This window comes from Mesoplodon densirostris, chromosome 11, assembly GCF_025265405.1.
Source record: "Mesoplodon densirostris isolate mMesDen1 chromosome 11, mMesDen1 primary haplotype, whole genome shotgun sequence".
NCBI lineage: Eukaryota > Metazoa > Chordata > Mammalia > Artiodactyla > Ziphiidae > Mesoplodon > Mesoplodon densirostris.
This window is the reverse complement of record NC_082671.1, coordinates 68368158-68382680: the sequence shown is the minus strand read 5'-3', so window position 1 is coordinate 68382680 and position 14523 is coordinate 68368158. Positions and strand designations below refer to the sequence as shown.

General features: G+C 39.6%; 1 protein-coding gene and 1 long non-coding RNA gene across 2 annotated transcripts in view; one reads left to right on the top strand and one right to left on the bottom strand.

Moving 5' to 3' along the window:
- Window positions 1–14523, bottom strand: part of LOC132499341 (uncharacterized) — an 84427-nt gene that overhangs the window by 22918 nt on the left and 46986 nt on the right. Inside the window, exon 3 of the long non-coding RNA XR_009533838.1 lies at window positions 3278–3331. This is a non-coding gene — a long non-coding RNA (uncharacterized LOC132499341). The remainder of the gene's footprint in view (window positions 1–3277; window positions 3332–14523) is intronic.
- On the top strand, window positions 6730–7759 carry LOC132498997 (transmembrane protein 216-like). Its single transcript, XM_060113306.1, has 2 exons — window positions 6730–6769; window positions 6892–7759. The coding sequence occupies exons 1-2, from the start codon at window positions 6730–6732 to the stop codon at window positions 7311–7313; spliced, it is 462 nt and encodes a 153-aa protein (XP_059969289.1). The 3' UTR covers window positions 7314–7759.

Genomic DNA, 14523 nt, shown 5'->3' with positions numbered 1-14523 from the left:
AGTTACTGATCTCAGTAACTTTTGGGTGAATGCTGATAGACCTTTTATGGCATAAAAGTTTTCCACTTATACCATAAACTTCCTTTTCCCACCTTTCAACGGGACAATCCAAGAGATTCTAAATCATGGTAGAAATCTGGAATGCCCTACAAAAACTATGTTTCCAAGTCAGGTTTTGGCTTAAACTTCAAATAATCCCAAAAATGGAGTTTGGGGAGATTACACAAATTTTCTTTGCACATGATGAGACCCCTACTTTCAATGTGTTAAGTGTATCTTTAAAAATACAAAAATGTCTACTGGGAAAAAACTCCAATATAACATTTAACTAAAGTAGCTTGTTTTCTGTCACCATTAAGATAATTAATGAAACAGAAGACTACACCTGAAAGCCCAAACACTCCTGACATGAGTGTGTTTCTAACTTGAAGGACCTCATTTTGGAGTGGGGGAGAGAACATCTTTAAACAATGTTGTGTATACAGTAGACATTAACCATTTTAGTTGATAATGACCAAATGCAGCAAAATAAATAAAACACCACCTTGGTCCCAAACATGGCATATTTATGTAAACACTTCTAAATATCTCTAGAGTACTGAAATGCCTTCAAAAGCTATGCAGAAAAGGAAAGAGCAGAGACAGAGAAAATCATTCCTGCTGAATCTAAATCTGATCTCTTTAAATTACTCCTGAAAAATTCCTCAGAGTTCATGATCTTTTCAATAGCACTACTCTCCCCCACCCACATACCCCAGCTCAAAAAAACACTGCCCTAAAGGAGCCAAGAATGTGCAATGGGGAAAGGACAGTCTCTGGAATAAATGCTGCTGTGAAAACTGGACAGCCACACGCAAAAGAATTAAACTGGGCCACCACCTTACACCAAACACAAAAATCAACTCAAAATGGATTAAAGACTTGAATGTAAGATCTGAAACCATAAAACTCCTAGAAGAAAACACAGGCGGTAAGCTCCTTGACACTGGCTTTGGCAATTACATTTTTGGATTTACACCAAAAGCAAAGACAACAAAAGCAAAAATAAGTAACTGGAACTACTCCAAAACTATCAATAAAAAGCTTCTTTCTGCAAAGCAAAGGAGACTACGAACAAATTGAAAAGGCAACCTACTTAATGGGAGAAAATAACTGCAAATCACATCTCTGATAAGGAATTAATATTCAAAATATATAAAGAACTCATTCAACTCAATAGTAAAAAAAAAAAAAGCAAAACCAAAAAAAACTGATTAAAAAAAGGGCATTATTGGAATAGACATTATTCCAAAGAAGACATACAGATGGCCAACAAGTACATGAAAAGATGCTCAACATCACTAATTATCAGGGAAATGCAAATCAAATCCACAATGAGATATCACCTCACACCTGTTAGAATGGCTATTGTCAAAAAATTAAGAAGTAACAGGTACTGGTGAAGATGTGGAGAAAAGGGAACCCTAGTGCTCTGCTGGTGGGAATGTAAATTGGTGCAGCCACTGTGGAAAACAGTATGGAGGTTCCCCTAAAAATTAAAAGCAGAACATATGATCCAGCAATTCCATTTCTGGGTATTTACCCAAAGAAAACAAAAACACTAACTTGAAAAGATACATACACCCTCATGTTCACAGCAGCATTTTTTGCAATAGCCAAGACATGGAAACACGTAAGTGTCCATCGATGGATGAATGGATAAAGAAAATGTGGTAAAAAATATACAATGGAATATTACTCAGCCATAAAAAAGAATGAAATCTTGCCATTTGTGACAACATGGATGGACCCTGAGGGCATTATGCTAAGTGAAATAAGTCAGACAGAGAAAGACAAATACCATATGATCTCACTTACATGTGGAATCTTTAAAAAACAGAACAAAAGAGCGAGCTTACAGATATAAAGAACAGGTTGGCGAGTGCCAGAAGTGGGGTGAAAGGGTGGGCAAAATGGGTAAAGGGGGTCAAAAAGTACAAACTTCCAGTTATAAAAGAAATAAGTCATGGGATGTAATGTACAGCATGGTGACTATAGTTAATACTGTGCTGCATATTTGAAAGTCACTAAGAGAGTAAATCTTAAAAGCTCTCATCACAAGAAAAAAAAACTGTAACTGTGTGGTGACAGGTGTTAACTAGACTTACTGAGGTGTTCATTTCACAATATATACAGATATCGAATCATTATGCTGTGCACCTGAAACTAATGTAATGTTATACGTCAATTACACCTCAATTTAAAAAAACACGAAACTGCTGTAGGGGAAAGTCTAACTTGAAAACTCATTCTAAAATATAAAAACTCAATCATTTCTTGGAAAAAAGTGAAACTAGGAAGGGAACATTTTCTATACTAAACAGAAGAGATCCTAGTCACATCCTTACCTCTGAGAATGACAGGAAGGAAACTGTTATTATTAGGGAGACTATCCAGAGCCAAGTCTGCTACTTAAAAGATAAATACTGAGGAATTCCCGAGTCTCATAAAGGCATGCATATCTTTTTTTTTTTTTTTTTTTTTTTTTTGCCGTACGCGGGCCTCTCACTGCTGGGGCCTCTCCCGCCATGAAGCACAGGCTCTGGACGCACAGGCTCAGCAGCCATGGCTCACGGGCCCAGCTGCTCCGCAGCATGTGGGATCTTCCCGGACCGGGGCACAAACCCGTGTCCCCTGCATCGGCAGGCGGACTCTCAACCACTGCGGCACCAAGGAAGCCCGGCATGCATATCTTGTACTATTTCTCTAAGGTTTAAGAAGAGTAGCTAAAATAATTATCATCATCTATCCCTTCACTCCATTGTTCAGTTGCAAAAAGTTCTACTCTAAGGAGTTCTTCAGAAGTACACTTCCATCTAGTGATTTACACTTTCATATTATATACAGTAAATGTTTATAAAAAATAATAATATTAGTAACAAGTAAACTTTTAAGTCATCAATGTCACTAGTGCCTGCCAATATCATACTAGTTGACAGCCTTCCTTAGACTCAAAGTGTGTGAAAGAACATCTGAAGGGAGCCCTGTGACCCTTCCTAAGCAGCATTCTCATACCACTACTAAAACACACAGGTGCTGTCATAGAGGAAAAGCTAAGTCCTAACTATAAAACATAAAAACCCGTGCACATTTTGTAAGAACTCAACCATGCCAATAACTAATGTGCTACTGTATAATGCTACAGTGTTGATCAAGCATATTTCAATCAAGGAAAAAATATCAAAATACGGATATGAGGATTTTAGAATAAAAATATGAAATAACCAACAGCACTTACAATTTCTGCACTTCTTCAAAAACTAATGTTCATGACCATTAGGATGAATCATTTCTATGAATATAAATATGAAAACATTTAAGGAAAAATGTGTAGGCCGACAGATTTTTTTTAAACCAATGCTGTATGATTTTTTCACTTTTTTAATTTTTAGTTGTGAAAGAATTTAAAATACATAAAAGTGTAATATAACAAACTCAAATATAACAATTATAACATACTGCCATATTGGCTTCAGAATTTTTTATGAAATAGAAAACTGGAGGTAACTTGGTTTCCCTGCTCATTCCACTGTCCTCTCTGACCCGTCAAAAGTAACAATCCTGCTGAAATTAATACATCTTCTTCTAATCCATATTTTTTTAATTAATTAATTAATTTATTTATTTATTTTGGCTGCGTCGGGTTTTTGTTGCTGCACGCAGGCTTTCTCTAGTTGCAGTGAGCGGGGGCTACTCTTCGTTGCGGTGCACGGGCTTCTCATTATGGTGGCTTCTCTTGTTGCAGAGCATAGGCTCTAGGCGTGCAAGCTTCAGTAGTTGTGGCACACGGACTCTAGAGCACAGCCCCAGTAGTTGTGGTGCATGGGCTTAGTTGCTCCATGGCATGTGGGATCCTCTGGGACCAGGGCTCGAACCCGTGTCCCCTGCACTGGCAGGCGGATTCTTAACCACTGCACCACCAGGGAAGCCCCTAATCCATGTTTTTTAAAAATAAATTTGCAGCATATGTATGGATCCACAGACAACACAGATTATTTTATTTTGTTTTTAACAATCAAGTGGTATCACATTTAACTTTTTGTAACTTGGTTTCTTTTTTTCTCAACAAAATGTTTCCAGGATTTATATGTGTAGACACAGGTGGACCTGGTTTGTCATTCTGACTGTATAACAATAATAAATTGCATTAAAATACTACTGCTTTATTATCCATTCCTCTGTAGTTGGATAATTTGTTTCTAAATTTTTCCTACTACAAATTTGACTGAAATAAAAATGCTTGTACATGTTTCCTTTTGCATATGTAACTCTGTAGAGTTATATATCCCTTTAACTGCTAGTTCATAGGATATATTCATTTTCAACTTCACAAAATCTTGTCAAAAATTACACATCCTTCTACAGTGTATTAGGGTTTCTCTTCCCCACAGCCTTGTTACCAATTGGTAGGATTAAACTTTAGATGCATTTGCACAATCGAAGTGTGTGAAATAGTATCTCATTATTTGAGAATGAGCCAATTTGTATAGCTTTATTAGACAAATGTGCTTTCTCTTCTGTAATGTTTCTATTTCTAGATCATTACATATATGAAATACACAACTTACTCTTTTCCCGTGTTCACCCATAGAGTCATATACCACAGAATTTTAAATTTCACATTCAATCTTTCAATAAAACAAAATTTTTCTTTATAATTAGGATTTTCAAGTTGGCATAGCCTTTAGAAAAAGGATGATATATGCTATCTTTAATAAAAGCATCCCATGTGTTAGAGTTTCATACAGCTCTATCCAGCAAAAAGAGAGAGACATCTTAGCCATAAACAGATAATTTGGTCCTTTAAAAAAATAATAATAGGGCTTCCCTGGTGGCGTAGTGGTTGAGAATCTGCCTGCCAATGCAGGGGACGCGGGCTCGAGCCCTGGTCTGGGAGGATCCCACGTGCCGCGGAGCAACTGGGCCCGTGAGCCACAACTGCTGAGCCTGCGCGTCTGGAGCCTGTGCTCCGCAACAAGAGAGGCCGCGACAGTGAGAGGCCGCGCACCGCGATGAAGAGCGGCCCCCGCTCTCCGCAACTGGAGAAAGCCCACGCACAGAAACGAAGACCCAACACAGTCAAAAAAAAATTTTTTTTAATAAATAAATAAATAAATAATAATAATAATAATAATAATAATAGTAACAGCTTTAATGGGATATAATTCACATACCATAAAATTCACCCTTTTAAAGTGGACAATTCAATTCAGTGGTCTTTGGTATAGTCACAAAGCTGTGCATCCATCACCACTATCTAATTCCAGAACATTTTCATCACCCTAAAGAAACTTCACACCCGTTAGTAGTCACTCTCTATTTCCCCCCTCCTCCCGCACCCAGCAACCAGTAATCTACTTTCTATAGAGAAATTCATCAATTTACTCTTATTCATAGTCTAAAAAATGTCCCTAGGTCGCATCCTTTAATTTAGCCACAGAATAAAGCTTTTAACTCTTACATACACACACACACACACACACACACACCCTCTGTGATGGAAGGCAGTCTAATCTAACTTTGACTTCCTTAGAAAAAGTCACGATTTGTTCACAGATCAGGGTAAACCTACCTAACAACATATGAATACCATAAGTTCCTTTGAGACTATAATTATATTTGCCCAAAACTCAGTTCACTGTGTTATACAGACACACAGCATGCACATCACTGTTCTTTCTGTTTGAAAAAAGGCTGACGGTAATCTGGCTATGAGTACATGGGGGTGAGCTGAACACAGTACAGTGCCCTTCATTAGGCACTGCAATGGTAAGTGCCTCACTGGACTGAAGCAGCTAACAGATTCTAGGGCACATGTTCTATCTCTTTTACCAAATGAGGTAAAAAGCCTTTAACAAATAGGGCTGTGAAAGAGCCTGAAGACTCTGCGTGCCACCAAACAATTCTACTCATTAAAACACCAGAATCCTGTTTTACCTATTTTCATAGGACGTTAATGGATGTCCACCAATCTTCCTGATAACTTGAAAGCAAATATAGTCACAGGGCAGCTCACTAGCATGTCAGAGAAAGTTACGGTGTTTAATGAAAAACAAAAGGTGTAATAAGGAAACCTTAGCTCCCTATGTAACAGCAGTAGCAAACAGGGCGGTCATAACTTTGGTATCTTTTCTGGTGCTGAATTCTCCTACAAAACTGCCTCAGGATGTTAAGTGGAGGGTTTCCCACTCTCAAAGCAATGAATTCTCCAGCTTTACCTCTGGCTGAATTACATACCTCTGGCTGAATTACGTACACTCCAGGCATAAAACATAATACAAAGAGAATGGTGCGGGGCTTCCCTGGTGGCGCAGTGGTTGAGAATCTGCCTGCTAATGCAGGGAACACGGGTTCGAGCCCTGCTCTGGGAGGATCCCACATACCGCGGAGCAACTGGGCCCATGAGCCACAACTACTGAGCCTGCGTGTCTGGAGCCTGTGCTCCGCAACGAGAGGCCGCGATAGTGAGAGGCCCACGCATCGCGATGAAGAGTGGCCCCCGTTTGCCACAACTAGAGAAAGCCCTCGCACAGAAACGAAGACCCAACACAGCAAAAATTAATTAATTAATTAATTAATAAACTCCTACCCCCAACATCTAAAAAATAAATAAATAAATAAATAAATATTGAGGTGGGAACCAATTTGGCATATTTGAGAAAAAAACTAAAAAAAAAAAAAAGAGAGAGAATGGTGCAAGAAATGAGCCTTGTGACTCAAGGAAAACATAGTAAAGCAGAGCCCAAAAGACTCTTTAAAGTAGATCATACAATCTTGACTACAGAGCAATTCACAGAAAGTGCACAAGAAGGAACTGCTTGATGGGGACTGAAGATGGCGCCGCGAGGTGAGATTCCGGAGGTAAACGGTTGTCCTCCACCCCCTTGGAAATCCTGTTCTTTCTGAACGGGTGGTATTATGCTACCTGTTTCCTGCTGGAACTCTTCGTATTTCTGTATAAAGGTCTCCTGCTACCATATCCAACAGCCAATCTAGTACTGGATGTGGTGATGCTCTTCCTTTATCTTGGAATTGAAGTAATTCGACTATTTTTTGGTACAGAGGGAAACCTCTGCCAACGAAAGATGCCGCTTGGTATTAGCATGGCCTTGACCTTCCCATCTGCCATGATGGCCTCCTATTACATGCTGCTGCAGACCTACGTGCTCCGTCTGGAAGCCATCCTGAACGGCATCTTGCTCTTCTTCTGTGGCTCAGAGGTGCTGCTTGAGGTGCTCACCCTGGCTGCTTTCTCCAGTATGGACAGGATTTGAAGTATAAAAATTTCAGCCAGCAGCCCTCACAGGCTGAGACCACACATACCTCTGGTACTTAGCCATACCAGTGAGAAATGGTGGGTCAAGTTGTCCTGGGAAAGGTTGCAGCTTTTCCTCAGCCCAGACACCTTGGGGAACAAACCAAGCATAAGGCCACTGGGCACCATCTTCTAAACCAGGATCATCAGTTCAAGAGACTCTTCTACACTCCAGTATAGGGAGAGGCAAGGCTGTCGCCATCCTGGCCCTTCTCAGAACCAATTACTTCCCTTCTGACCTCAAGTTTTCCTCTTTGATCGTCGTGGGCAGAGCATCTTGTGTGGACCGTGTAGGCTCCTTGGGCTTCCAGCAGGACTTGAGCTGCACACTCCCTGTGTGTGCTGTGCCCCACGCCCTGCAGGAGCACGGGGCACCTCAGGAGGGTGTGCTCCCAGAGGGATGCAAAAGCCACTCATCCCATTTCTCAGAGACTGAGCTCCAGAACTTTCTCTGGAGCTCATGGTGTTATTTTTCTACTCTCATCATGAAACAAAACATTATTTTATAATAAAGATGTATTTTCTGTGGCAAAAAAAAAAAAAGAAGGAACTGCTTATCTACATTTTTCACCCCCCAGTAGTATATATAATTATTTGTTATCTGCTGTATTTTTTATGTTTATACTATTTTATAACCACAATTCTGGAAATATTTCCATCAAGTGTGATAAATTAAAACTTATTTTCCTTCTTCTAGGCATTCAGATTCAGGATGGCTGAGTAGAGAAAGAGACTCTGTCTCAAAACCTTGTCAAAAGGTGGTAGAATTGGTGAATTTTAGGGTTTGAAGAAATCTACAGTATTCAATGATTTCAGATGATGAAGAAACTAAAGCTCAGAAGAGTTATAAGCAATCTGCTCAATGTTACCAAATGAATTAGTGGCAAAGCCAGGAGGAGAACCCCAACCTGCTGACTCCCAACTCAGCATTTCCACACTACCATATTCATCTCCTATAAACAAATGATGAAACAGGTATGGAGAATTCTGGGCTTTTTGATTCAGCACGCTATCTTGTCTTTTAAAATGCGAAATCTCCTCTCATATTGGCTTACCACCCCCTCTCCAAAAGAAGTTACAACAAAATGAAGAGCAGCTACCATCTCTGCCAATCTGAAAGGAAGAGTAGATCCAAAAAGGGGCCAAGTGATACACTGGAATTAAACTGAATAGAGCAGAACTGTGAGAACAGCGAATGAGCAAACAGGGATGAGAAGATTCTGTTTAAGCCTCAATGCTACTGAGCAAGAGGGCTCCATGATATAACTTGTTCTAGATATATGAAATCAGTGATTACCTTAACTTTTAATTTTTTAATTTTTATTAAAACATTATATAAGCCTTTTAAAAAACATATAGGCTAGATTTATAACAAAAAGCAATAGTCAGTGGGATACTGTGACCAGAATAACATTTTAAAATCATCATTCAGGGAATTCCCCGGCAGTCCAGTGGTTATTAGGACTCTGGACTTTCACTGCTGAGGGACTGGGTTCAAGCCCTGACTGGTGAACTAAGATCCCCCCCACAAAAAATAAATAATAAATAATGAATAAAATCATCATTCAGACAGTGGAAAGGAGAACAGAGCTAGATGGGGGTAGAACATGAGAGGAAACAGGGATTGCAATTAGGAGGCTACTGGAGAAGTCTAAGAGACAAATGAAGGTGGCTTAGACAAGAGCAGTAGTGGAGCAGATAGTCAAATAGTCAGATTTGGTTATTTCTGGGATGCAAGGATGGTTCAACATACACAAATCAATTAATATGATACACTGTGTTAACATAATGAAGAATAAAAATCACATGATCATCTCAATAGATGCATAAAAAGCATTTGATAAAATCCAACACTCTTTCATGATTAAATAAAAAGCTCAACAGGGCTTCCCTGCTGGTGCAGTGGTTGAGGGTCCGCCTGCCGATGCAGGGGACATGGGTTTGTGCCCTGGTCCGGGAAGATCCCACATGCCGCGGAGCGGCTGGGTCCATGAGCCATGGCCGCTGAGCCTGCGTGTCCGGAGCCTGTGCTCCGCAACGGGAGAGGCCACAGCAGTGAGAGGCCCGCATACTGCAAAAAAAAAAAGAAGCTCAGCAAACTAGGAATAAATGGAAATCACCTCAACATAACAAAAGCCATATAGAAAAACGCCATAGCTAACATCATACTCAACAGTGCAAAACTGAAACTGGACACTAAGATCAGGAACAAGGCAAGGATGCCCACTCTCACCATTTCTAATTAAAAGAGTACCAGAGGGCTTCCCTGGTGGCGCAGTGGTTGAGAGTCCACCTGCCAATGCAGGGGACGCGGGTTTGTGCCCCGTTCTGGGAGGATCCCACGTGCTGAGGAGTGGCTGGGTCCATGGGCCATGGCCGCTGGGCCTGCGCGTCCAGAGCCTGTGCTCCGCAATGGGAGAGGCCACAACGGTGAGAGGCCCCCGTACCGCAAAAAAAAAGAGTATCAGAAGTCTCAGCCAAAGCAATTAGGCAAGGAAAAATAAATAAATAAAAGGCATCCAAATCAGAAAGGAAGAAGTAAAACTGTTCCTGCTTGCAGACGTGTTTTTATATATAGAAAACCCTGAAGACTCCATGAAGAAAACCCAAACTATTAGAACTAAGAAATTCAGTAAAGCTGCAGGATACAAAATCAACATACACTAATAAACAAACTATCTAAAAAGGAAGTTAAGAATCCCATTTACAAAATAGCATCAGAAAGAATAAAACAATAAGAAACAAATTTAACTAAGGAAGTGAAAGACTTGTACACTGACAACAATATAACACTGACAAAAGAAATTAAAGACACAAACAAATGGAAAGATGTCTCATGTTCATGGATTGGAAGACTTAATATTGTTTAAATGTCCATACTACCCAAAGAGATCACAGATTCAATGCAATACCTATCTAAATCCCAATAGTATTTTTTATAGAAAGAGAAAAAACAATTCTAAATTTCATACTGAACCACAAAAGACACCAAATAGCCAAAACAATCTTGAAAAAGAATAAAGCTGGAGGTATCACACTTCCTGATTTCAAAATATATTATAAAGCTACAGTGATTAAAACAGTATATGGTAGTGGCATAAAGGCAGGCAAATAGATTAGTGGACTAGAATAGAGAGTTGAAAAATAAATCCACTGGGGACTTCCCTGGTGGCGCAGTGGTTAAGAATCTGCCTGCCAATGCAGGGGACATAGGTTCGAGCCCTGGTCCAGGAAGATCCCACATGTCACAGAGCAACTAAGCCCGTGCACCACAACTACTGAGCCTGTGCTCTAGAGCCTGAGAGCCACAACTACTGAGCCCGCGTGCCACAACTTCTGAAGCCCGCGCACCTAGAGCCCGTGCTCCACAACAAAAGAAGCCACCACAATAAGATGCCAGCGCACTGCAATGAAGAGTAGCCCCCGCTCGCTGCAACTAGAGAAAGCCCGCACACAGCAACGAAGACCAAAAACAGCCAAAAATAAAAATAAATAACTTTATTTTTTTTAAAAAAAAGCACAGGCAACAAAAGCAAAAATAGAGAAATGGGACTACATTCAGCCCTTTGTATCTGTGGGCTCTGCACCCTCAGATTCAACCAACTGTGGATGGAAAAAATTCAGGAAAAAAAAATCCCAGAAAGTCCCCAAAAGCAAAACTTGAATTTTCCATGCAGGCAACTATTTAGATAGCATTTATATTGCATTAGGTAATATAAGTAATCTAGAGATGATTTAAAGTATACGGGAGAATGTGTATAGGTTATATGCAAATGCTATACCATTTTATATAAGAGACTTGAGCACTGTGGATTTTGGTATCTGTTGGGCACCTGGAACAAATTCCCCACAGATACTGAGGGATGACTGTATACTAGACTAAAACACTTCTGCACAGCAAACAATCAACAGAGGAAAAAGGAAACCTACAGAATGAGAGAAAAATATTTGCAAACCATATATCTGATAAGGGGTTAATTTCCTAAATACATAAGGAATTCCTACAATTCAATAGCAAAAAAACCAATAACCCGGGCTTCCCTGGTGGCGCAGTGGTTGAGAGTCCGCCTGCCGATGCAGGGGACACGGGTTCATGCCCCAGTCCGGGAAGATCCCACATGCCGTGGAGCGGCTGGGCCCGTGAGCCATGGCCGCTGAGCCTGCGCGTCCGGAGCCTGTGCTTCGCAACGGGAGAGACCACAACAATGAGAGGCCCACATACCGCAAAAAAAAAAAAAAAAAAAACCAATAACCCAACTTAAAATGGGCAAAGGACTTGAATAGACATTTCTCTAAAGAAGACAAACAAATGGTCAACAGTATATGAAAAACTGCTCAATATCAACCAATCAACAGGAAAACGCAAACTAAAACCACAATAAGCTATCACCACATACTGTTAGGATGGCTATTATTAAAAAAAAAAAAAAAAAAGACAAGCGTTGCAGAGGATATGGAGAAACTGGAACCCTTATACACTGTTGGTGGGAATGCAATGGTACAGCCATTATGGAAAACGGCATGTAGGTTCCTCAAAAAAAATTAAAAATAGAACTACCATATGATACAGCAATCCCACTTCTGGATATTTTTCCAAAATAACTGAAGTTGGGATTTCAAAGAGATATTAGATATGTTCAATGCACCACTATTCACAACAGCCAAGATGTGGACACAACCTAATGGATTAATGAACTTTAAAAAGGTGATATAGGGACTTTCCTGGTGGTCCAGTGGTTAAGACTCTGCGATTCCAGTGCAGGGCTGGTCGGGAAACTAGGATCCCACATGCTGCACAGCATGGCCAAAATAATTAATTAATTAATATAAATAAATTAAAAGGTTTTATATATATATATATATATATATATATATATATACACACACACACACACACACACACAATGGGATATTATTCAACCTTAAAAAAGAAGGAAACCCTATAATATGCAACAATATAGATGAACCTTGAAGACATTATGTGAGGTGAAATAAGCCAGTCACAGAAGCACAAATAGCACATGATTCCACTCATATGAGGTATCAAGATCGTCAAACTCATAGAATAGAATGGTGGTTACCAGGGACTAGGGGGGAAGGTTAAAGAGGACTAGGCTAATCAACGGGTATAAAATTTCAGTTTTGTATGCAAGATGAGTAAGTTCTAAAGATCTACTGTACAACATTGTGCACATAGATATTATTATTGTACTGTACACTTAAAAAATCTGTTAAGAGGGTACATCTCATTTTAAGTGTTCTTACCATTATAATTTTAAAAACGTTTTTTAAAGAAAATAAATAGTCATAATTGGGATATATTTTAAACCTTGGGTTAGAATCACATGAATGTATACCCTAAAGCAGTATTTTTCATATTGCAATTTGTAATACACTGGTCACGAAATCAATTTAATAGACCAAGGTCAGCATTTTGAACTAAATAAAATAGAAACTATCAGAATGTATTAAGGGTATTATTTCATGAAACTTTTGTTTCAGATATCTATGTACTTATTGTATAACTGGGTTCTAATATAAAATATGTCTCCAATTATGAGTCACAGTCCAAAAAAATTTGTGAAACTTTCCGTAGGAAGTTGAGAGGACTTACCTTCCCTAAAAATTTTTGTCAAAGTTCTACATTAGGTTCAAATGAAACAAGCTACAACAAGTTCAAATACATACCTAATATAATCTCATTGATCTGCCCAAAAAAATACATCATTTGGTCTTTTTAAAAAGAAAGAAAGAAAAAACAGCACAGGCAATATTCAAGCATCACTGGAATGCCAAGCACAAATTATGTTATTTCTACTAACCATGGAGATATACAGATTACTAAAGGAATATAATGCCAATTTTCTTTAACCACTAAACCATTCTAACCATTCAACTACTCCTAATTTTAGGGATGAAACACCACCAATGCACATTCATAATGGCACTGCTTTCAGAATTCTCAGGAAAAAATCTTACTCTCCCAAATAAGAAAATATGCCTACTTCTCCTTGAAGAATTCAGAGGTTATATACTACAGCTCTGAAAGATTCTTTCATAAAATTTCCTGCCTTAAGCAATAACTTTTTATTAAATAACAGATAAAATAAAACATTATCTACCAATTTGTCAAGTCTTTAGGTTCAATGAGCTGAGTCTCTCAACAGCAACACTATTGCCATTATGGGTGGGTAATTCTTTGTTTTGGACTGTTATCTTGATCCCTGCCCACCAAATGCGAGTGGCATATCTCCTCCCTCCCCTAACAGTCACTGTAATAACCAAAAACGCCTCCATACTTTTCCAAATACCCTCTGGAGATATGGTACCTCTCCAACTGAGAACCACTGAAAAATGTAGATGATTCTCCTTAGTTCAACTGATTGCCACATAATAAATTGTGGCCTCCAACTCAGGGCAGAAATGTCAGGCAGCTATCAGTTCCTGGAATTCAACCGTTTCCAAGGAAGCATTAAGATCAAGCAGTCTGAAGTAGAAAGAATATTTACCACCTTTTTCCTAGCACTAGGCAGCTCCTGGCTGCTATTTACAAAGCGGGATACAGCAAATGTAGACATTTAAGGGGGAAAAAAAAAGGTTAACATATGGATTCTAAGTTAAAAGTGAATCTACATTTTCCCCAAGTTTCATGATGAAAGGATGGGAGAGAATTACAGAAAAAATGTCTAAGATTATTTCCTTGAACAAAGTCTCCAGGTACATTTACATGTTTATATATACATGTGCAGTGCACAGACTTAAGGGAAGTCAATGAGTAATATGTTAACAAGTCTTATCAGACTGAGAAGAATATATAACAACTACTAAACACATGTGACCAGAAACAGTGCCAAATGCTTATTTAACACCTGCAGCAAGCTTATAAGAGGAGAAACTGAGGGACTTCCCTGGTGGCACAGTGGTTAAGAACCCACCTGCCAATGCAGGGGACACAGGTCGGAGCCCTGGTCTGGGAAGATCCCACATGCCGTGGAGCAACTAAGCCAGTGCGCCACAACTACTGAGCCTGAGCTCTAGAACCCACGTGCCACAACTGCTGAGCCCGCGTGCCACGCTACTGAAGCCCACGCGCCTAGAGCCCATGCTCCACAACAAGAGAAGCCACTGCAATGAGAAGCCCATGCACCGCAACGAAGAGTAGCCCCCGC